This window comes from Tamandua tetradactyla, chromosome 4, assembly GCF_023851605.1.
Source record: "Tamandua tetradactyla isolate mTamTet1 chromosome 4, mTamTet1.pri, whole genome shotgun sequence".
Taxonomy (NCBI): domain Eukaryota; kingdom Metazoa; phylum Chordata; class Mammalia; order Pilosa; family Myrmecophagidae; genus Tamandua; species Tamandua tetradactyla.
This window is the reverse complement of record NC_135330.1, coordinates 75,887,608-75,913,744: the sequence shown is the minus strand read 5'-3', so window position 1 is coordinate 75,913,744 and position 26,137 is coordinate 75,887,608. Positions and strand designations below refer to the sequence as shown.

At 35.0% G+C, this 26,137-nt stretch overlaps 1 protein-coding gene across 1 annotated transcript in view; it reads left to right on the top strand.

The window, feature by feature from the left end:
• The window catches only part of USH2A (usherin), an 844,952-nt gene that overhangs the window by 148,552 nt on the left and 670,263 nt on the right, over positions 1-26,137 (top strand). Inside the window, exons 10-11 of the mRNA XM_077157816.1 lie at positions 12,734-12,929; positions 15,827-15,957. Coding sequence (XP_077013931.1) covers positions 12,734-12,929; positions 15,827-15,957 — 327 coding nt within the window. The remainder of the gene's footprint in view (positions 1-12,733; positions 12,930-15,826; positions 15,958-26,137) is intronic.

Below are 26,137 nucleotides of genomic sequence, written 5' to 3'. Positions count from 1 at the left end.
AAATAGAAGAAAATTATGTGAATTCAAAAATGTATTCATAATGTGCTCAGCAATTATTGCTCTTTCTTCTGTTTTGTCATGGTTCTCCTCATGGTATGAGGAAGGCATTGTGAAGAAACACGGTCATGAGATGTCAAATTTAATAGTTTTATGAAACTTTATAACAAAAGGATAGAGTAAAAATATTCCTTCTCTTATATCTATCTTTGTAAAGCACACAAAATGATAGTAGTACAACATTGCCCTTTAAGAGCAAAGACCAAAATACATGGCAGTGTGACATTTACTTGTATAAAGTTTAAATGAAAATTGAAAGCAGAAATATAGGCTGTCACTTCTTGAAATTCTTACTACTAATGGGTACATTTTTATGTGTCGTCAATTTTTCAATACGTTGGTATAAGTATACACTGTGGAAAAAAATAAAGTTATGAAAAAATGAAAGTCATTTGTAATCCTCTACCCATAGATAAACTCAGCAAATCTTTATTTTTTATCCTTTTAGACCTTTTATTATCGTGATTAATAAATATTTATCATCTATTCTCCTTAAAGTTATGTATTTATACCATATCCATCCATGAATCTACCTTTGTCTTGAAAATATAATTATACTTCATATACTATTTTTACTTGGTTTTAAAATTCATACTACAGTATCAATATTTTTCAGTGTTTATATCAAAATTTTACACTACATACCTTTGAAAAGATATGTTATTATTTAACCAACTCCTTACTTTGGGGCATGTAATTTGTTTCCTTTCTTTGTTCTTATGAATGCCCCATTATAAAAAGACCTTCTCTGGTTCAGTCGTAGAATACTCGCCTTCCATGCAGGAAACCCGGGTTCGATTCCCAGACCATGCATCCCCCCCTCCAAAAAAAAGTTCTCAATTAACTTTAAAAACATACTTTTCTACATTCCCAGTGGAAATGCTGGGTGTAAGGGTAAACCCATGTCTTGTGGATAGGTGTGGATAAACTGCCCTCCTAGGAGTAGTGACTGTGCTTGCCTTTTCTGCAAACACAGGTCTGGTACTATAATTTTTTAAAATCCCAATTGGAGAACTGAAACCTGATAGCTGTGATCATTTTCTTCTGGAAAAGATAAAATGTTACCAATATTTCTGTAGGTTTTTCATTGTCCATGAAAGGGAATCCAACCATTTTCAATTGCAGTTAGTTGATGGTATGGAAACCATTCCACTGGTCAGTAGAGAAGTCCTCTGGTTTTAAACATTAGTGTGGCCAGGATTGTGTCTCATTTAAAATGAAACTTTTTAATATTGGCTTTTAGTTTGCTGATGAGGATACATTTGTAGGTCCAGGTGGGATTTCTCAAGTGTGCTCTTTTCCAGATCACATTTAAAATGTTGTCTTCTTAGAAATAACAAAGGAATGCTTTTGCTGGATTTGCTCCACTAGCTCATGTAGGCAAGATCCCAAACCAAACAGCAAGCAGTTGCTTTGTAGAAGACAAACTGCATGTGTAATCAATGTGACAAGGCCACATCATCATTTCCACCAACTTGTATTCAAAAAAGCATAGCGCAAATAAAAAAAAAAAAACGCTACCGTTAGGCAAGTGAAGTCTTCAATAAGAATACTTTGAAATAAAATGAAAAAATAGGCTTAGGACATTGTATTGAAGTCAAATTTTGCATTTGGCTCAAGTTTTTTCAGTGGGATAGAATTGTTTTCATTTGTTGTTGTTTTAAATTGGGAATGAGGTTGTTTGCACTGCTAATCGATCAGGGGAAAAGAACTTAATGAGATCATTTTTCTCCTTCAAATCCAGGAAGTCAGAAAGTGAACTTTCTTCTATTTCTCCCTTTATCAAATTAGACTGTATCTCCCACATACTTAGAGTTACTAGAAGAAGTAATGTTATATCCTAATGATATCTGATGGCTCTAAAGAAATTAGTGTCAATGCAGGTAAGACTTCTATGATTATAGCCACAGATGATAAAATTAACAAAGAATTACTTTTGGCCATAAATTTTGGTTTTAAGTTGCTCTTTCCTCCATGCTATATGCCACCTCCTTTAAAAAGGATCATGAACCAGTACATTTGTGTTCACAATATCCCTATTAAAATTTGTAGACAATATTTTGCATAGGAACAGTTCTATACTTTCTGGAGCCATTCAAACTTGAGATCAGCCCTTGGATTTTTTTTTTTTTTTTTTTTTTTTATTAACTAAAAAAAGAATTAACAAAACAATTAGAAATCATTCCAATCTACATGTACAATCAGTAATTCTTAATAACATCACATAGTTGCATATTCATCATTACTTAGTACATTTGCATCGATTTAGAAAAAGAAATAAAAAGACAACAGAATAAGAATTAAAACAATAATAGAAAGAAAAAAAACAAAAAAAAAACAAAAACAAAAAACCTATACCTCACATGCAGCTTCATTCAGTGTTTTAACATAATTGCATTACAATTGGGTAGTATTGTGCTGTCCATTTCTGAGTTTTTATATCCAGTCCCGTTGTACAGTCTGTATCCCTTCATCTCCAATTATCCCTTCTCTTTTTTTTTTTTTTTTTTAATTAACGGAAAAAAAGAAATTAACCCAACATTTAGAGATCATACCATTCTACACATGCAATCATTAATTCTTAACATCATCACATAGATGCATGATCATCATTTCTTAGTACATTTGCATTGGTTTAGAAGAACTAGCAACATAACCGAAAAAGATATAGAATGTTAATATAGAGAAAAAAATAAAAGTAATAATAGTAAAATCAAAACAAAACAACACAAAACAAAACAAAAACCTATAGCTCAGATGCAGCTTCATTCAGTGTTTTAACATGATTACTTTACAATTAGGTATTATTGTGCTGTCCATTTTTGAGTTTTTGTATCTAGTCCTGTTGCACAGTCTGTATTCCTTCAGCTTCAATTACCCATTGTCTTACCCTGTTTCTAACTCCTGCTGAACTCTGTTACCAATGACATATTTCAAGTTTATTCTCGAATGTCCGTTCACATCAGTGGGACCATACAGTATTTGTCCTTTAGTTTTTGGCTGGATTCACTCAGCATAATATTCTCTAGGTCCATCCATGTTATTACATGGTTCATAAGTTTATCTTGTCTTAAAGCTGCATAATATTCCATCGTATGTATATACCACAGTTTGTTTAGCCACTCTTCTGTTGATGGAGATTTTGGCTGTTTCCATCTCTTTGCAATTGTAAATAATGCTGCTATAAACATTGGTGTGCAAATGTCCGTTTGTGTCTTTGCCCTTAAGTCCTTTGAGTAGATACCTAGCAATGGTATTGCTGGGTCGTATGGCAGTTCTATATTCAGCTTTTTGAGGAACCGCCAAACTGCCTTCCACAGTGGTTGCACCCTTTGACATTCCCACCAACAGTGGATAAGTGTGCCTCTTTCTCCGCATTCTCTCCAGCACTTGTCATTTTCTGTTTTGTTGATAATGGCCATTCTGGTGGGTGTGAGATGATATCTCATTGTGGTTTTGATTTGCATTTCTCTAATGGCCAGGGACATTGAGCATCTCTTCATGTGCCTCTTGGCCATCCGTATTTCCTCTTCTGAGAGGTGTCTGTTCAAGTCTTTTTCCCATTTTGTAATTGGGTTGGCTGTCTTTTTGTTGTTGAGATGAACAATCTCTTTATAAATTCTGGATACTAGACCTTTATCTGATATATCATTTCCAAATATTGTCTCCCATTGTGAAGGCTGTCTTTCTACTTTCTTGATGAAGTTCTTTGATGCACAAAAGTGTTTAATTTTGAGGAGTTCCCATTTATTTATTTCCTTCTTCAGTGCTCTTGCTTTAGGTTTAAGGTCCATAAAACCGCCTCCAGTTGTAAGATCCATAAGATATCTCCCAACATTTTCCTCTAACTGTTTTATGGTCTTAGACCTAATGTTTAGATCTTTGATCCATTTTGAGTTAACTTTTGTATAGGGTGTGAGAGATGGGTCTTCTTTCATTCTTTTGCATATGGATATCCAGTTCTCTAGGCACCATTTATTGAAGAGACTGCTCTGTCCCAGGTGAGTTGGCTTGACTTCCTTATCAAAGATCAAATGTCCATAGATGAGAGGGTCTATATCTGAGCACTCTATTCGATTCCATTGGTCGATATATCTATCTTTATGCCAATACCATGCTGTTTTGACCACTGTGGCTTCATAATATGCCTTAAAGTCAGGCAGCGCGAGACCTCCAGCTTCGTTTTTTTTCCTCAAGATGTTTTTAGCAATTCGGGGCACCCTGCCCTTCCAGATAAATTTGCTTATTGGTTTTTCTATTTCTGAAAAATAAGTTGTTGGGATTTTGATTGGTATTGCATTGAATCTGTAAATCAATTTAGGTAGGATTGACATCTTAACTATATTTAGTCTTCCAATCCATGAACACGGTATGCCCTTCCATCTATTTAGGTCTTCTGTGATTTCTTTTAGCAGTTTTTTGTAGTTTTCTTTATATAGGTTTTTTGTCTCTTTAGTTAAATTTATTCCTAGGTATTTTATTCTTTTAGTTGCAATTGTAAATGGGATTCGTTTCTTGATTTCCCCCTCAGCTTGTTCATTACTAGTGTATAGAAATGCTACAGATTTTTGAAAGTTGATCTTGTAACCTGCTACTTTGCTGTACTCATTTATTAGCTCTAGTAGTTTTGTTGTGGATTTTTCCGGGTTTTCGACGTATAGTATCATATCGTCTGCAAACAGTGATAGTTTTACTTCTTCCTTTCCAATTTTGATGTCTTGTATTTCTTTTTCTTGTCTAATTGCTCTGGCTAGAACCTCCAACACAATGTTGAATAATAGTGGTGATAGTGGACATCCTTGTCTTGTTCCTGATCTTAGGGGGAAAGTTTTCAATTTTTCCCCATTGAGGATGATATTAGCTGTGGGTTTTTCATATATTCCCTCTATCATTTTAAGGAAGTTCCCTTGTATTCCTATCTTTTGAAGTGTTTTCAACAGGAAAGGATGTTGAATCTTGTCGAATGCCTTCTCTGCATCAATTGAGATGATCATGTGATTTTTCTGCTTTGATTTGTTGATATGGTGTATTACATTAATTGATTTTCTTATGTTGAACCATCCTTGCATACCTGGGATGAATCCTACTTTGGTCATGATGTATAATTCTTTTAATGTGCTGTTGGATACGATTTGCTAGAATTTTATTGAGGATTTTTGCATCTGTATTCATTAGAGAGATTGGTCTGTAGTTTTCTTTTTTTGTAATATCTTTGCCTGGTTTTGGTATGAGGGTGATGTTGGCTTCATAGAATGAATTGGGTAGTTTTCCCTCCACTTCCATTTTTTTGAGGAGTTTGAAGAGAATTGGTACTAATTCTTTCTGGAACGTTTGGTAGAATTCACATGTGAAGCCATCTGGTCCTGGACTTTTCTTTTTAGGAAGCTTTTGAATGACTAATTCAATTTCTTTACTTGTGATTGGTTTGTTGAGGTCATCTATGTCTTCTTGAGTCAAAGTTGGTTGTTCATGTCTTTCCAGGAACCCGTCCATTTCCTCTAAATTGTTGTATTTATTAGCGTAAAGTTGTTCATAGTATCCTGTTATTACCTCCTTTATTTCTGTGAGGTCAGTAGTTATGTCTCCTCTTCCATTTCTGATCTTACTTATTTGCATCCTCTCTCTTCTTCTTTTTGTCAATCTTGCTAAGGGCCCATCAATCTTATTGATTTTCTCATAGAACCAACTTCTGGCCTTATTGATATTCTCTATTGTTTTCATGTTTTCAATTTCATTTATTTGTGCTCTAATCTTTGTTATTTCTTTCCTTTTGCTTGCTTTGGGGTTAGCTTGCTGTTCTTTCTCCAGTTCTTCCAAATGGATAGTTAATTCCTGAATTTTTGCCTTTTCTTCTTTTCTGATATAGGCATTTAGAGCAATAAATTTCCCTCTTAGCACTGCCTTTGCTGCGTCCCATAAGTTTTGATATGTTGTGTTTTCATTTTCATTCGCCTCGAGGTATTTACTAATTTCCCTTGCAATTTCTTCTTTGACCCAGTCGTTGTTTAGGAGTGTGTTGTTGAGCCTCCACGTATTTGTGAATTTTCTGGCACTCTGCCTATTATTGATTTCCAACATCATTCCTTTATGGTCCGAGAAAGTGTTGTGTAAGATTTCAATCTTTTTAAATTTGTTAAGACTTGCTTTGTGACCCAGCATATGGTCTATCTTTGAGAATGATCCATGAGCACTTGAGAAAAAGGTGTATCCTGCTGTTGTGGGATGTAATGTCCTATAAATGTCTATTAAGTCTAGTTCATTTATAGTTATATTCAGATTCTCTATTTCTTTGTTGATCCTCTGTCTAGATGTTCTGTCCCTTGATGAGAGTGGTGAGTTGAAGTCTCCAACTATTATGGTATATGAGTCTATTTCCCTTTTCAGTGTTTGCAGTATATTCCTCACGTATTTTGGGGCATTCTGATTCGGTGCGTAAATATTTATGATTGTTATGTCTTCTTGTTTAATTGTTCCTTTTATTAGTATATAGTGTCCTTCTTTGTCTCTTTTAACTGTTTTACATTTGAAGTCTAATTTGTTGGATATTAGTATAGCCACTCCTGCTCTTTTCTGGTTGTTATTTGCATGAAATATCTTTTCCCAACCTTTCACTTTCAACCTATGTTTATCTTTGGGTCTAAGATGTGTTTCCTGTAGACAGCATATAGAAGGATCCTGTTTTTTAATCCATTCTGCCAATCTATGTCTTTTGATTGGGGAATTCAGTCCATTGACATTTAGTGTTATTACTGTTTGGATAATATTTTCCTCTAACATTTTGCCTTTTGTATTATATATATCATATCTGATTTTCCTTCTTTCTACACTCTTTTCCATATCTCTCTCTTCTGTCTTTTTGTATCTGACTCTAGTGCTCCCTTTAGTATTTCTTGCAGAGCTGGTCTCTTGGTCACAAATTCTTTCAGTGACTTTTTGTCTGAGAATGTTTTAATTTCTCCCTCATTTTTGAAGGATGATTTTGCTGGATATAGGAGTCTTGGTTGGCAGTTTTTCTCTTTTAGTATTTTAAATATATCATCCCACTGTCTTCTAGCTTCCATGGTTTCTGCTGAGAAATCTACACAAAGTCTTATTGGGTTTCCCTTGTATGTAATGGATTGTTTTTCTCTTGCTGCTTTCAAGATCTTCTCTTTCTCTTTGACCTCTGACATTCTAACTAGTAAGTGTCTTGGAGAACGCCTATTTGGGTCTAATCTCTTTGGGGTGCGCTGCACTTCTTGGATCTGTAATTTTAGGTCTTTCATAAGAGTTGGGAAATTTTCAGTGATAATTTCTTCCATTAGTTTTTCTCCTCCTTTTCCCTTCTCTTCTCCTTCTGGGACACCCACAACACGTATATTTGTGCGGTTCATATTGTCCTTGAGTTCCCTGATACCCTGTTCAAATTTTTCCATTCTTTTCCCTATAGTTTCTGTTTCTTTTTGGAATTCAGATGTTCCATCCTCCAAATCACTAATTCTATCTTCTGTCTCTTTAAATCTATCATTGTAGCTATCCATTATTTTTTCTATGTTTGCTACTTTATCCTTCACTTCCATAAGTTCTGCGATTTGTTTTTTCAGTTTTTCTATTTCTTCTTTATGTTCAGCCCATGTCCTCTTCATGTCCTCCCTCAATTTATCGATTTCATTTTTGAAGAGGTTTTCCATTTCTGTTCGTATATTCAGCATTAGTTGTCTCAGCTCTTGTGTCTCATTTGAGCTATTGGTTTGTTCCTTTGACTGAGCCATATTCTCAATCTTTTGAGTGTGGACAGTTATCTTCTGCTGCTGGCGTCTGGGCATTTATTCAGATTTCTCTTGGTGTTGGACCCAGCAAGGTTGTAATATTTTTCTGTGAAATCTCTGGGTTCTGTTTTTCTTATCCTGCCCAGTAGGTGGCGCTCGTGGCACCCGTTTGTCTGCGGGTCCCACCAGTAAAAGGTGCTGTGGGACCTTAAACTTTGGAAAACTCTCGCCGTCCTGGGGGTTCGCTAGCCGAAACGGCTTGAGCCGGCCCGGGGTCCGAACGCAGGGAGGGTTGCTGGTCGCCTCAGCCAGGGAAAGAGCCCGTCCGAATTTCCTAGTCAGCCCTGGGCAACAAGCGTGGCGGGAGGGCGCCAGCGGCAGCGGCCCGCCGGAGAGAGTGCACGTTCCCCGGGAGTCACGGGTTTGGAAGGGGCCTCCCCCACCCGTCACCGTTCTCCGCGGCCTGGGGGTTTCCGATCCAATTCTCTCAGTTGGTCCGGGGGCTGCGCGTGGTGTGGGCGCCAGCCGTCTTTGTTTCAGGGGACCGCCTCTCCAATTCTCCCAGCCGGCCCGGGAAGGGGGAAGGGAGTAACTCCGGCCGCTTGCCACCCCGCCCGGTAAGGCCCGCGCGCCTCGGCGATCTCACCCGAGCTGCTTCTCTCAGCCAGCCAGCCGTTCCAGGATGGGGTACGCTGTCTTTTTTATCTCTGTTGTGGCTTTGGGCACTTTCTGTATCGTTTCTACTCCCCTAGTAGGTGTCCTGGAGAAGAAACTAAGATCCGCGCGTCTTACTAAGCCGCCATCTTCCAGGAAGTCCCATGCCTCTTTCAGCCCTTGGATTTTTATCTCTTCCCTCCACCTCCTCCCTTTTTTTCCATCTGGTGATTGCCATATTTTGAATGGCCAACGTGTCCCACATATTGTGCTGGGCATTATTGAAGTATCATCTCTTAGAATCAGATTATTTTGAGCCAATAAATAAGATATTGACCTTTTATCTTCCTTTTAGAGATGAAGGAACTGAAAAGTATTGAGGAAAAGTGGACTTAGGTACTTAACCATCCAATGGCATTGTAATGCTACTTAAACTCTTTAATCTTGAGTTCTAATCTAATGATAAGAAAAACAGGAGGCAATGTTTAGTGAGGGCTCACCGTGTGACAGACACTCAGCTAAGTGCTTGGTGTTTAAAACAACCTAGCAGGCAGGTATTATTACCCTCATGTTATAGATGAGAAAAATAAGGCTTAAAGAAATAAAATTAATTATGCAGAAATACAGGATTAGCAAATTGAGGGACAGATATCAGACATTGGATATTCTCTGACCCTTGTGCATAGAGGTTTCTATGTTTATGTGTATGTTTGGTAGGTAACACATAGAAAATATGCACTTCATGTTACTTTCCACAGTTATCCTTTTACAGGGAGAGCATCACAACATTAATATCATCTTTAGATGATATTTTCATCTTTGAATTTTCAGTTGACAGCTTAGTAATTGCCTTTTAAATACCTACTGTGTGTTCCATGCAGGAAGTATATAAGCCAGTAATTTGCATTTTCTGAAAGATACTTGCACGTGAAGCAGTCATCTCAGTTCAGTGTGATAGGAGCAATGTCAAGGTATTAATAGGGTGCTATGGGAGCAGAGAAAAGGGGCAGCTATCCCAGGCCAGGGGGTTAGAAATGGCTTTGGGGAGCAAGAATCTTCATCAGTCCAAAAGATATAGTATGGATTTTTAATGGACCAAAGTGTAAGAGTGCATTCTTTTCTAATTGTTAGAATGCAGCTTACCTTATGTGAAAATCGTGATCTAATGTAAGTTCTTATTCTTTTATCTTTTTCTTTTTTTCCCCTTTCCCTTTTTTTCCTCAGCTAAGTAGAAAACCTAGCATTTTCATGCCAAATTTTTCAAATACCATTAAATGGTAACACAGTGGACAAATAGATTTCATTCTTCCACCTTTAAAAATATTAAAGAAGTTGTTCAACTATAAACCAATAGGGAAAAATATATACTGACATGTATGATCAAATTATGTTTTTGATTACAGCTTGTCCCAATAATGATTATGAAATATGTGAAACTGTCGTAAAATTGTAAATACTTGTAACAGAAAGTGGGATAAGGGGATGGTCTTTGTTGTACAAATGCCAAGATAGTTTTAACAATGTTACTAAAAGCAAAGGATGCATAGAGAATATTTTTGAAATTTCTTTCTTTTTTTTTTTTTTTTTTTGACATGGGCAGGTTCCAGGAATCAAACCTGGGTCTTCAGCATGGCAGGCAAGAATTCTGCCACTGAGATTTTATTTTATATCCTTTGACTTTCCTGTTTCGGAATTTAAATACGTAACTTTGGCGTAAGTTGAGCCCCTTTGGGAAGTCACACTAAATATTTCATAACAAGAAAGATAAGGAAAAAAAAATTCAATCATTCTGGTATTTATGCACTTATTTTAAACCTTATCTTGAATACAATATGAAATATAATTAGGAAAAATGTAATGTTTTAGTGTATATGCAGAATGAGAATTTTCTAATTAATCAGACATTAAAATTAACCTTATAAATACAAGTGCACATTTACTACTTATTAAAATTTTATGACTTATTTTTATATGTATTTATAAAAAACATAGAACAGACTCTTTGATGAATATGAATGAAAAGAACCCTAAATAAAAGAAATGTTTTACTTAGCATTATTTATCATTACAATGTTGGCCTATTCTAGGAATGCAAATATAGATTCCTATGATATCATAGTATCACATATTAACCTATCATATAATTTATCAGTACAATATATCAAACAGAGTAATACAATATATCAGAACATTTGGTGAAATTGATAATATATATTTATTTTCTTTTATATAAAAGCAACTTGGTTTTGGAATAGAAATTTATTCTTTAAAATGATAAAGGTTGTCTGCCTGAAATCAATAGTCAACGTCATATAAAACCTGAAACATCAAAGACATTTCTATTAAAGTCAGAAATAAGTCGTACATTCACCATCGCACATATTTATTAACTGTTATGTTGAAAACTCTGATCCATAAAGTAGAAAAAGAATATAAAACCTAAGTATATATTGATAATTATTAGCTAAAAATTCATCATTTGACAAACAAAAGGAAAATGTCCTTAATATCCAAGATCTTTAAAATTACTAAGAAAAATGAATCTGTAAAAATAAATAAATGATCTAAAAAATAACTGTATATGATAAAGAACCAGATGAAACTTATTTCACTTGAGCCTAGTCAGAGGCATACATAATAAAACAGTGATTTATATTTTTCTAAAATCAAAATAGTGAAAGGAAAACAATGATAGCTTCAGTTTGGGCAGAACACAAGAGCATGAACATTCTCAGCTTTTGCTAATGGAAGTATAAATTAGTTCAATTTTTCTGGAAAGAATTTTCCCACATTAAAAAAAAATCTTTAAAATTTTTTATACTCGCTCATGAAGTAATTTCATCTCTTAAGATTTTCTTAAAGAGACTCAGATACAATCACAGCAAAAAAAAATCTAAATGTCAGCAGTTGCAAAATGGTTGGATATTATATTTCATTAATAATATAAGAAATAAAGCAACAGTAAATTTCATGATATTAAATAATATGGGAATAATTAATATTATAGGAAATGTGTATGTGTGTGTGTATATATATATATATACAAATTTCCAATTTTGGAATAAAAGAAAAAAATACAAGCTTTGGAAAAATTGTCTCATTTAAATATTTTGACATCATTTGATAGTCAAATTTTCAGTTATTGTTTCTATTTCATTTATTAACTTTATAAGATGGATAGTATCACTTTTATTAAGTATTCAGTTATGCTAAAACTCTAACTCAGTTTATGTGAGTTAATAAAACTAGGGAATACATTTTGCTTTGTCCACAAATTATAGCAGAATATTAAAGTAATTATTTAAAAATATGTCCAGCTTTAGTTGATTTGCCCTAATATGTAGTACATCTTTTATGTGGTTTTAGTAATTTTTTCTTTAATTATACAAGCAGTCTTTCTTTGCATGTTTTCCGTAGGTATGAATTTCTGTTGCCTTCATTTACTTAAATAACACCCATCCCCAGCAATGTGGTTCACATTTTAGTTAACAGGGCATGCTAACTGTAATTGCAGAAAGTATGAACTTTCCTGCTGGCTTTTCCGACCACAGATCACTGTGTAAATAATTGCGGTTCATCATGATCAGTAATCAATCACATCACTTCTTTCAAAGCCTGTCGGTGATTGGTCACTGTCCCCCTGTCATTCAGTCTACTCAGAGACAGAAACTCACTTAGTGGTGTTGCCTTCTCGTTTCTCCCAATAAGCCCGTGTGACGTTTTACAAAAATGGATATTTGAGAAAAGGGAATGGGTCAACAAAGATTAAAGGGTTGTAGGTGAAATTTGAATAGAATATACCTGGAATTAGAGAAGAAATAGCTGACCACCTTTTGCCTTTTGAGACACTCTAGATATGAAGTGGGACAACTCAGAGAAGGCACGTTTAACATAAACTAGGAAAATGGTTGTCGTCAGCAAGGGGAATATGTCCCCAAGGAAGTGACACCAGAAAAAACACACTGAAGCAATGCTCAGAGGTATTTTACAATACTGAAAGCACAAAGGCTAATTTTCGATACTGATTCTAACATTTCACGTTGATTATTAAAATTGCTTTGTATGGTTTCAGCTTGTCTGGTCACTTTTACAATTTTGCGCTTGCCATATGTATAATATGCTGATTTCTGATTTATAAAAGAATTTTTGAAATAAAATAGTTGCTAGCTTTTAACTCTTTATTATCTAAAGCTGTTTTATATTTGCAGCTAATGAAAGTGTCTGGTGTACAAATAAAAACAAATTCATGGCTTTATATCTCTTTATCGTTCTAGTGTGATCGCTGTTTGCCCCTTTATAACGATAAGCCTTTCCACCAAGGTGATCAAGTTCACGCTTTCAATTGCAAACCTTGTCAGTGTCACGGCCATTCCAGAAGCTGTCACTACAATGTCTCAGTGGACCCTTTTCCGTTTGAGCATCGTCGAGGGAGTGGAGGAGTTTGTGATGATTGTGAGCATAACACTACAGGTAAATAGTAAATAACAGAAATTGCTAACTTGGCCTTTGAAGTCCATGTACTTCTATATACAATATATATTATTTATGACTATTTTATTTCTCACTTCTTTGTTAAAGTGCCTTCAGATTGTTAACTTTGAAAATCAAAGCCAGTTCATCAACATTCAATGTTCCAAATCACTACACAGTTTTCAGAAATTGCAGTCTAGTCCTAAACTACATATTTTCAGGGAAAGTTTTTATTTTAGGGTTTTGCACCATTTTATTAAACCATAAATATATTTTGGATAGCTCAGGACTGCATAATTTGAATATATACATATTCTTAAATTAAGTTTTTGTATTTCACCCTTGTCTGCCCTTATGTCCTGATTCTCACATGGAGATTTTTTGCATTCATTCAGATTTGGCATGGATACTGCTAATCTAGGAATATTCTTTTTAAAAATGCTAATTGAATGGAAAAGATGATAATTGTACTCTTGTTCTAGAACCATAAAGCACTTGGCTAGTCATTGGAAATTACATTGGAAATTCCTGAAGGGCCAATTCTTCTTTTTTCTTCTTTTTTTGTGTGTGTGGGGCGGGGGGGGGGGGGTGCATGGTCTGGGAATTGAACCTGAGCCTCCCTCATGGGAAGTGGGCATTCTAACCACTGAACCACCTGTGCACCCTGGGCCAGTACTTTAAAAGCAGAAATAGGCAACATCTAAATTTGTAAAATAGGTCAAGTCTGATGGGTATGAAACTGTGCTACTCTAAAGCACAAATGAGTAAACATATTTATTAGATAATTTTGAGTGAACTAAAATGTCACCAACACTTGACTAGGGTGCTGGGGATATAAAGATGAACAAGATAACAAATTGTCCAGTCTTTGTGTGGATTACTGCTTGGTGGGAAAGGTTCACAATTAAAGAAAAAATTTCAAAATTACATGATGAGTGCTATGAGAGGGCAAGTACAATAGGTATTAACCAGGTAAAGGAGTGAGTGGGGGATATTTAGGAGGGAGAACAAAGGTTTCCAGTAAGGGAAACACATCATGCAATAACATAAAGGAGAAAGAAATATGGCGCTTCTGAAGAACTGATGGAGGGAAAATGGCTGGTGGTTTAAAAAAAAAAATGATGCTAGGGAAAAAGGCAGGGGTCAAGACTTATAAGTCATGATAAAGAATTTGGGTTGTATTCCAAGGTTAATGAGATGCCAATAAAGGATTTTATGCAAGAAAGGGATATAGTCTGCTTTATGTTTTTAAAATATTAGCCTGGCTGTAGAGTGGAGAATGATTGACAGGGTCAAGAGGACTTCGTAAAGACTAGTAAGTAGGGTGCTGTGAACGGTCAGGTGGGTACTGATTCAGAGATGCTTAAGGCAGTTTGGACAGATAGAAGTGGATTCAAGAAAAACTGAGGCTGGAAAAGTGGCATCCTTTTGTGAACAATTAGATGTAGGGTATATGTAAGGAAGGAAGAGTAGTCAAGGCTGATGCATAATATTCCAGCTTGAGCAAAGGATCAATGCCAGCCATTGAGACAGGAAACATGGGTGGAAGATCAGGCTTAATGATGGCAAATTCTATTTTGAATATGTTCACTGTGTTTCCATGAGACCTAGAAGCTCTTTTGTGGGCAGTTGGATACACAGAAGCTCCCTTTTTCAAGAAAGGCCTTTCACGATGCCTCAGAAAAGATCAGCATCATCTGTATATTTGCACGGCTCCTTGTGTTTCTCACAGTTTCTAAATGTCTATCTATTCCTGTTATTATTTAATTAAGATTTGTCTTTACCCACTGCACTGTGAAAGCCCTGTGAGAGAAGGATATTGTGTATTTTGCTCACTGCGGCATTCCTCAGTACTTAGCACAGTATTTGGAACCTGATAATCACTCAATAAATATTCATTGAATGATAAATAAAAGAGAGGAATCTAGACCGGAGCTATAGACTTGGGAGTCATCAGCATATGTAAATGGAAATGTTCTAGAAATAAAAAGCCATTTAATTTTTAATTAGTCCATAGACAATATCCATCAGAATGTGTTTTTGCTTGGTTATTTCAGTAGTCTTCTAATATTTGGCCAATTTCAGCGATATTTGAGCAGCGTGTATAATGTTTAAAAGGAATTGATAACCTTGAGTTTTATTTCTCCTTTCATTAAGTCTTGGTCTTACATGCTCCACACATTCACTCTGGAGACTCCCTGTAGTCTAGCTTTCATCTTTTATAAAATGATGTAGAATACTTTCCCATGAATAGATTGTAAATGAAGGGAATTACCTGATTTAGTCAATATTCTAGGCTATCATAATTAATAAAAATATTTGATGTTTCTAAATATAATAAATTTCTATTTTCATATTTGAAATGAAAAATAATGGTCAAAAAGCACTAACACAAGCATTTGTTTTTAACCATGCTAGTTGTAGAATAGCAAATTGCATTAAGAATAATCTCTATTTTACAAGATTTACTTCTGGAAAAAAATATCTCTGCTGCTACATGCCTATTTGCTTCCAACCATGTAACATCATCTACCACACGTATAGAACTTTCTCATATTTTATTTAGAGTAAATGCCTGATCCTGGAGATAAAGAGAAGTTCTAAGTTTAGAAATGAACTCTTGCAAAAAAGTATGGGCCCTTCCGAAGCACAGCTTTTTAGAATGTGGTATCATCTAACAGATGGGAGTTTAATGAGGTAAAGCACAGTTTGTAACAGGTTCATTGTTTCATATGCTCTGGATCACTACATTGGCAGGTAGAGATGAAAGGTGCATTAAAATGGCCATCCTGAAAATGATAGAATTCCCTCAAAGGAATACAGTCTTTAATTTTGAATTATGCAGCTAATTTTTTAATGAATTAGAAGTCATAATGCATAACCTTTCCCTGATGCAGGAAGGAACTGTGAGCTGTGTAAGGATTACTTTTTCCGACGCGTTGGTGCAGATCTGTCAGCCATAGATGTTTGCAAACCTTGTGACTGTGATCAAATTGGCACTAAACCCACCACCCTCCTTTGTGATCAGGTGAGTTCTTGGCACTGAAAGTACAGAATTACTCTGTCTGTCAGAAACTAATCTGGTGGATGGTCCATCAGTGGAATTGAGAACTATACTTACCAGGAAAGAATTAAGTGTATGTTTGCATTTCAAAGAGATGGCTCCTATGGGAGTCTTCCTACGCAAGTTTTAATTCTTGAAATACGGCCTGCTTAGGTAGTCCTTTGTATATAAGAAAGACGCTATTCATTTTTAGTATTACAAATTTAGAAATTGGGGTGCAGGGGCTCCAAATAAACTGGGAAGTAAATAGAGTATCTTTCCAGGAATTATTGGTGAATTGATATTAATAAGTGATATCAGTGAAACAAGAACAGCCTTGCCCCCCAATTCCATAGGAGAGGACAACAAAGGTCCCTTACACATAGATCCAAATGGAAATTTTGATAGCCCTGCTTCTAAGCTTCTCATTCTAACAGTCACTGTAACTCATAGGTGTAGTGGATTTTGATAATTTCAGTATGTTTTTATTGTCAATATCCACAAATATAGTTGATTCTATATTTGGGTCTATTTATCCTAACTATGTCAGATTAATTGTTTTGACATTTAAAAGTAATGTCTTGGGCGGGCCACGGTGGCTCAGCAGGCAGAGTTCTCGTCTGCTATGTGGAGACCGAGGTTCGATTCCCGGTGCCTGCCAATGCAAAAAATAAATAAATGAATGAATAAAAATAAAAGTAGTGTCTCAACTGGTGTTTTTTTAAAACTAATCTGATAGTATTAAAAAGTAAAACTTGTGGAAAAAAGGGCAAATTTAACTTGTTGATGAATAAATTCAATTATTGTATTGATCTTTAATAACTATGTATTTTGTTGTAAATAATTAAGATGACAGTGTCTAGAGATATAAACCACAATCCAGTTATAGAAAATTTTAAAAAATTACAGTGTAGAGGTAATAAATTCAAAGAAAAGTATATTTTTCTCATAACTTTCAGCATACATTAAAACCTATTTTAACAAATAAAAGCCAAATATAAATTAGGACAAATATGGATTTAAAGACCTTCAGAGTAAGCAGAGTGTGTTAATAAGAGAACATTAAGCGTTTCATTGGAAAGCTGACAAGTAGAGTAATAATTAACAAAGACAATGTCTACTATTCTTATTTTATGATTTTGAGGGACGGTTTTCTTGAGAAGTTATATTAAAAATTTTACATATATTGATTAGTAAAATCTGACAGTGTCTTTATACATCTCATCTTTATAAATCTGCCCTGAATTTTCAGCATGGCTGTCTCTTACTTGTCATCCAAGTCTTAACTCAAAGGTTATACCTTTTGCAATATCCTTTGCTGACCACCCAATTATACATCATCAATTCACTGCCTTTCATATCATCACAGCTCTTGTCACTGAAGTTATTTTGTTTACTTTTTGTCATCTATTTCCCTACCTGCAAAAAACAGAGCAGTCAGTCATATAAGTTTTTTCCAACAAATGTTGAGTGAATAAGGAGAGAGTATGTCTTAGCACTAATCTCATAGTCAGATGGTTGCTTAAAATGGGAATTATAATAATCTGATGCTTACATAAATATTTTATTAAGGAATAGTTTTTCTGTCTGAATATCTAAGGTCAAGTAATTTTGGTATATACTATTGAAAGTCTGTGTTCTACCTCCCCAAATCTCATTTGCATGTTATAACCCATATGGATTAAAGTGTAGCAGATATGTCTTTCAGTCCTACAGCTCACATATGCAAAAAATAAAATCTTATTTTTCTGAGTTCAATTGCATTGCTATCTCAAATCCATTTCTTTGGAATGAGAGACAGTATAGGGTAATTCTGAGCTTGTACATATTTGAGGTGAGAGAAGAAGGGGAAAGAGTAGGGGGATGAGAGAGAGAGCGCGTGCCAGTTTCAAGATACCACCTAGAAACACTGATTGTGGAGCTGGGAAGAGATGTAGCTAATCTGCTTGCATGAGCCTAGATAAGTGGGCCTGTTCTCACGTGGTGGGCAGAGTTCTTGGATGGAACTGTGGATGCGTGCACTCACAAAGGCCCCTGGAAGGGTTGGGACTTCTCTGGCCCTTCATGTCAGTAATCCGCCCGTACCCTTGGAGATCTCTAATTTCTCTGCCTGGGAGGGACTGCCTCAAAAAATACTCTTCTGACAGAGGAAAAAAATCTCTCCTTAGTTTGGCAATTGGAGGTCTCTGCAGTTTGTGAATCTGCTGTACACTTAGGAACCCTGAAGTGAAGCCTGCACCTTGGTACTGCCTGCTCACTTTTAGCCTATGATCTGTCTGTTGGGAAAATGACGCTAAACGACTGAGAAGAAACTTTACCTGTACTAATAACCTGAATATTAATCAATAGGCATAATTTATGTCTTAATTAATAAATTTAATATAACTAATTATTACCAGGTATTTGACAAAATCAACCACATAAAATAGAAAGACTAAGATGAACAAAGAGAACAACTGTTCTTGGAAGAAATAGACATAATTTGGAAACCAAAAAGAAATTTAAAAACCATTCTAATTCTTTTAAGTTGAGATTCAAGAAATGTAGAACTCGTTAATTATCAAAGTTCCATGTAAAAGTAGCAGTCTGGGAAAATTAGAAACTTTAAATCTAATTATCAAGATTAAAACATGCAGTGTTGAAAACCAAGTTTGGGTCTTAGAATATAAGGTTGAGGAAATCTTTTAAAACACAGAACAAAAAGACAAACACATGGAAAATAAGCAAGAAAAGTTAGATAATGTAGAGCATACTGCAACACATAAGTAATAGTAGTTCCAAGGGCAAAAAGTGGAGTAATGCCCACGGGGGTAAATTTCCCTGCAACGTGGGACATGACTCCTGGGATGAGACTGTCCTTGACATTGTGGTATTGAGAACACCTTCTTGACCATAAGGGGAAAATTAAATGAAACAAAATAAATATTTAATGGCTAAGCAATTTCAAATAGACTTGAGAGGCCATTCTGGAGGTTATTCTTAGACATTATATAGATGTTCTCGTTTAGAGTCTAGTGTATTAGAACAGCTAGAAGGAAATACATGAAACTGTTGAACTGTAATCCAGTAAGCTTGATTCTTGATGCTGATTGTATGATGATAGAGCTTTTATGGTGTGATCATGTAATTATGAAAGCCTTGTGACTGACACTGCCTTTATCCAGTGTATGGGCAGTCAAGCAAGAAAATAAACACAGAAAAATAAATAAATAATAAGGGGAGGATAAGAGGTATGGGGTGTTGTGGGTGTTCTTTTATTTTTATGTGTTTGGAGTAATGAAAATGTTCTGAAATTGGTTATGGTGACGAATATGATGCTACCGTGAGCTATTGATGATAAACTTTGGATGATTATGTGGTATATGAATATAGCTCAATAAAATTGCATAAAAACATGAATTAAACATGAATTCTACAGGAATTTTTAAAAAATGGACAAATGGAAGGGGGTATGATAAAAGAAACAATTTAAAAAACATTGTTTTAGCATCTTACATGTAAAAAGATATTGTGGTAAATGTTAATACATTTAAACATACAGAGGAGTCACAAAAATACATATAGGGAGGAGGAGTTCCTGTCTCTGGAAAGATTATATAGACTTACAATGCTTTATTCCTTCTTCTAAGTACAATTAAAAATCCTGAGCATTATAAATAAAGACAAATTTGAAAGTTGGAGAGAAGAAATCTGACTTCAGGACACAGGGAATGACACAGTGGTGAATTCTCTGGGCTTTCTTTTTGCCTCATTAATCTCAGATTGGGTATTGGAGAAGCTGGCCATCAGGAAATGCCAACAGGTGTAGGCAAAAACAAGATCCAAGAAAAGTCTGCTCTTTCTAGGCAAAGGACCAGAAAGGAAGTGAAACAGCATAGTGTGACAGAAAATTTTTAGACAATGACTGCTCTATTCTATCCAAACATAACAGGAAGAAATTTTGGCCTTATCCACACCCTTTCAGCAAAAGTGAAGTGGGTAAATCAGTTGCCAGACTATGACAAGACACCACAAAGCCCCTCCATACCACCAATGGAGGCCTTGTGGGGAGCAGTAATAAGGCACGTCTCCTGCTCCCTGCTGAGGTGCTGTTAGAGAAGGCCCCGTGGAGAGTCAGGACTTTCACCACTGCTCATAGGTGACAAGGCCACTTACCCTGGTATCAGTGGAGGACACTTGGAGAGTAATAAAGAGATGCTTCTCCCCTTCCTAGCCAGGCAGGTATCTATCTGCAAGAATCTGTAGATCCAAACCCAGCTCCTGCCCTTCAGTTACAAGAAGCCCCTCCTTTGTTGTTTCACTGGAGGTGGGCTAGAGATCCTGGACTCCATCCCTACTGGCAGTTCCCTGCCTCTTTCACCCACTGGAGGGGTTTCAGAGAAGGCCTGATAAAGATAAATGATTTAAATAAGATCCAGAGTCTTGTAACACACAAAAAAAATCCAGTTTCAATCATAAATCACTCTTCATATTAAAAACCAGAATGGAATCAGGAAAGAGAGTCAACAGAAAATAGCATCAAGGTGATATAGATGTTAGAAGTAACTGGCAATGATTTTAAAGCCATTATACACATGTCATTGGGAAATTAACAGCATATTTGAAACAAGTAAAAAAGCATAAAGTTTCGGAAAAGAAATCAGAGAATTAAGGAAGAACCAAAGGAAAAACATTAATGCAGGGAGTTAAAGGCAGAGTGCAGGAGTCAGAGGAAATAATCAGTGAACTTGAAGAAAGAATATAGAAATTACCAATCAGAACAATAGAGAGAAAAAAGACTGAAAAAAAAGAACAAGCGTTAGGAACCTGAGGGACTATAACAAAATATCTGACTTTTATTTATCACCATCCTAGAAGGAGAGGAGAAAGAGAATGGGGATGAAAAAGTATTTGAATAAATAATGGCTAAAAATTTCCCAAATTTGGCAAGTAGCCAAAACCTACAGATTAAAGAAACTGAACACTATACAGTATAAACCCTAAGATATGTACTCCTTTATTGTAAAACTTTGGAAAATAAAGATGAAGATAAAACCTTGAAACAGCTGAAGAAATATAACACATTATGTATACGAGAAAAATAATTTGCAGGACAGCCAATTTCTTATTAGAAACCGTGGCGATCAGAATGGGAGGTGGTTTAATATTCTTCAAGTACTGAAAAAAGAGAATTCTCAACACAAAATTCTGCATTTAGTTAAAAATTCTCCAGAAATGAAGAGAAAAGCCTAAGTTTCCCAGGTGAAGGTAATCTAAGAGGATTTGTCTCTAGCATACCAACCCTAAAAGAATTTGTTGAAACAGAATGAAAATTATAAAAGAAGGAATGTTGAAACATCAGGAAGGAAGAAAGCACATGAAAAAGAAGTTAAAATATGGAAACAACATATTTTCCTTCTCCCAATCTATTTCCCTATGTATATATGTTGGCAAAAATTGTATCACTGTCTAATGTTCTCAGTATATTAGAGGAAATATTTAAGACAATTACTTTAAAAATGGGGGAAGTAAAAGCATGTAAAGGGAGGTGAATTTTCTGCAGTTTACTTGAATAGTTAAAATAACAAAATCCATAGACTTTGATAAGTTTGGTATATGCAATGTATGTATATATAACATAATACCTATAGCAACTACTAAAAATGCTGTACAAAGATATAACACTCAAAAACACTACAGATAACCCAAAATGGAGTTCTAAAAAATATTCACATAACATACAGGAAGGCAGGAAAAGGAATTGGACAAGCAAATAAAGCAAAAAATAAATTGTCAGGATTAGGCCTTAATATATCAATAATAACATAAATGTAACGGGCTAAATAAACTTATGAAAAGACAGAAATTGATAGAATGGATTAGAAAAGTGATTCACTATGTTGTCTGCAAAAAACTCACTTCAAATATAATACATATATAGATTGAACAAAAATGATGGCACAAGTTATACCATGCAAAAATTAATAAACAAAGCAGGAGGGGCTATGTTAATATCCTATAATGTAGAATTGAGAGCAGAGAACATTTCCAAGACAGAAAGAGACATTACATAATGATAAAAGGATCAATTAGCCAAGAAGATATGGAAACCCTAAATGTATATCACCAAATGGCAGAGCTGGAAAATGTGAAGAAAAAAAACAATAGAAATGAGAAGAAAAAAGGTGTAAAGATAGAGAACAATTTAGTGGTTACCAGCGTTTAGAGATGGTGGGGGAAAGGAAGTATATAGGAGTATAAAAGAATATTACAAGTGAAATCTTTATGATGATGAAACAGTTTTGTAGGTTGATTGTAGTGGGAATAACACAGTGTACGCATATGATAAAATTACATAGAACTATATTTAGGATACCTCCCAATTCATTTTATAAGGCCAGTATTAGCCTGACACCAAATCCAAACAGAGGCATCACAAGAAAAGAAAAATAGCAACCAACATTCCACTGTGAATATAGATGTAAAACTTCCCAACAAAATTCAAATAAACCAAATCCAGGATTATATAAAAAGAATTATGTACTATGAGCTGGAGGGATTTACTCCAGCAAAGCAAGGTTGGTTTAATATCTGAAAATCAATTAATAGAATATAACATATCAATAGCATAAATTAGGAAAACTACATGATCATCTCAATAGAAAAACATTTGTCAAAATTCAATACCCCTTCATCATAAGAACATTCAACAATCTTGGAATAGAAAGAATCTTCCTTAATCTGACAAAGGACAACTAAGAAAGATCCTTACCCGACATCATACTTGGTGAGGAAAGACTGAATGCTTTCCTCCTAAGATCCCAAGTAAGTTTTTTTTTAATCTTCTCTGCAACATTGCACTGCAGTTTCTAGTAATTGGACCAAGGAAGGAAATGAAATTAAAGGTACCCAGATGGGAAAGGAAGAAGTAAAGCTATCTTTATTTACACAGGACAAGATCTCACATATAGAAAATCCTAAGGAAACCAGTGAAAACCTTTTAGAACTAATTGAGTTTGGCAAGGTTGCAGAGTACAAAGTAAATATACAAAAATCAATTGTATTTCTATACATTTGCAATGAATAATAAAAAAGAAAGAAAAATTCTGTTAAAATAGCACCCAAAGCATAAAATATTGAGGAATAAATTTAACAAAAGAAGTGCAAAATATATACTTGGAAACCACAAAATATTGTTAAAGAAAATTGGAGACCTTAATAAATGGCATGACACTACACAGTTATATATCAGAAGACTTACTATTATTAAGGTAGTAACATTCTCCAAATTGATAAGTGGATTCAACATAATCCCTATTTAAAATCTGCCATCTTTGTGGGCATTGGCGAGCTGATCCTGTAATTCACGTGGAAATTCAAGGGACTCACATAGATTAAAAAATATTTAAAAAGAACAAAGTTGGAGGATTCTCACTTCCCAACTAAAAAAAAAAATATTACAAAGCTACAGTAAGAAAGAGAGTGTTGTCCTGATTTAAGGATAGACACAGAGATCATTGAAGTAGAACTGAGGGACTAGAAATAAACTTTTACAGCAATCGACTTCTTACAAGAGTGCCAAAGCAATTCACTGGGGAAAAAAATCATCTTTTCCATATGTGCTGGTTTGAAAGGATGTATGCCCCCTAGAAAAGCCATTAATCAAAATCCCACTTCATAAAGGTAAAATAATCCCTATTCAATACTGTATGTTTAAACTGTAATCAGATCATCTCCCTGGATGATGTGATTTTGTCAAGCGTGGTTGTTAAATTGGATTAGGTAATGACATGTCTCCACCCATTTCGGTGGGTCTTGATTGGTTTATTGGAGTCCTGTAAAAGAGGAAATATTTTGGAGAATGGGAGATCAGAGAAAGCAGAGAATGCGCAGTACCATGGAGCAGAGAGTCCACCAGCCAGCAACCTTTGGAGATGAAGAAGGAAAATGCCTCCCGGGGAGCTTCATGAAACCAGAAACCGGGAGAGAAAGCTAGCAGATGATGCCATGTTCACCATGTGCCCTTCCAGCTGAGAGAGAAGCCCTGACTGTGTTTGCCATGTGCCTTTTCACTTGTGAGAGAAACCCTGAACTTCATCGGCCTTCTTTAACCAAGGTATCTTTCCCTGGATGGATGCCTTAGATTGGACATTTCTATAGGCTTGTTTTAGTTGGGACATTTTCTCAGCCTTAGAACTGTAAACTTGCAACTTATTAAATTCCCCTTTTTAAAAGCCATTCTTTTTCTGGTATATTGCATTCCAGCAGCTAGCAAACTAGAACACCATAATTGATCTGGGACACCTGGATATCCATATGTCAAGGAATGGAATTGAACTCCTACCTCACACTATATGTAAAAATGATCTCAAAATGGAAGAAAAACCTAAGCATAAGAGCTAAAACTATAGAATCCTTAGGGAAAAAAAACAGGCAAAAATCTTCATGTCCTTGATTAGGTAACTATTCCTTAGAAATGACACCAAAAGTATAAGCAACAAAATAAAAATATTTATAAGCTAAACTTCATTAAAATTTAAAAATATGTTTCAAAGAGCACCATCATAAAAGTAATAAGCAACCCAAGTAATTGAAGAAAATATTTGTAAATATATAAATGCTAAGAGACTAGTAACCAGAATATGTAAAGAACCACAACTCAACAACAAAAGACAAATAACACAATTAGAAAATGGCAAAGGATCTGAATATACATTATTCCAAAGAAAGTACATAAATGGCCAAAAAGCACATGAAAAAATGCTCAACATCATTAGTCATTACGGAAATAGAAATGCAAACCACAAGAGATGCAACTTCAAATGCACGCTAGGTTGGCTAGAATGAAAATAGATCAGATAGTGAGTATTGATGAGGATGAGAGACATTAGAACTTTCAGTTGCTGGTAGGAATGTAAAATGCTTTAATGTGCTTTGGAAAACAGTCTGGAATTCCTAAATACAGAGTTACTGTGTGACCCAATAATTTTACTCCCAAGTATATACCCAAGAAAAATGCTAATATATATCCTCACAAAAATGTATATGTGAACATCTACAGTAGCATTATTCATAATAGCAAAAAGATGGAAACAATTCCAATGTCCATCATCTGATGAGAAGGTGGTAAAGTATGGTATTGCCACACAGTGGAATATTGTTCAGCAATAGAAGAAAGTGAAGTGCTTATATATGCTACGACATGGATGTCCCTGAAAATTTTGCTAAGTGAAAGAAGCCAGTCACACAAGTCCATAGATTATATTACTCCGTTTCTATGAAATGTCCAAATAGGCAAATCAATAGAGACAGAAAGAAGATTAGTGGTTGCCTTGGGCTGGAATTGGGGCAAAAGTGTGTGCAAATGGGCAATGACTTGCTGATGGGTACAGGGTTTCTTTGTGTGGTGATGAAAATGTAAAATTGATTGTGGTTAGGTTGCACAGCTCTGTGAGTATACTAAAAACCATTGACTTGTATAGTTTGTATGGGTGAATCATGGGGCTGTATGAATTATGTCTCAATAAGATTGCTTGGTAGCTAACTGAATAACTGAGAAAATAGAGTGTTCAAAGTCTCAGGAGTGGAAGTAGGAGTAGGAAGAAGGAGAGAGAAAGTTCTGTTTTGTTTTAGAAGCTTCTGTATGTTGATATTTTTCAAGGTTTGGAAATCTAGCTTAACATTCATGAAAGGAAAGACATACCATAAAGTGTTAGCATTTTTCTTTGTTTTAAACCATTTTCTTTTTTTCCACTTTCATTTCCTAATTTGATTTTTTGATTATTTTTATAAACAGAAAATAGAAAATTTACATTAAATCTGAAATATAACAGAGAAAACTACAGATAAAAATATGAAGGTAAATAAAATAATAGAACGGTTTTATGAATTTAAAACCTCCAAACTGTCTTTCTATAAATCACATTCATATTTGCCTTAATTTGGATTTTTTTTTTTATTTTCCAAGTACAAAGAGAAAGTGGATGGATTATTGCTATGCGTGGAAATATTGTGTTAAGTATTCACCTTAATAATGTTACAGAAAATTTCTAAAAATGTTTATTGTCATTTTCAATGGAATAACAGAATACAGGCTAAAAAAGTTGTCAACAATGTCAGAATTACAAACTGTAAAATTGAATTCAAGGACATTTTTTAAATTCATGTAATTGCAACCCATAATAAT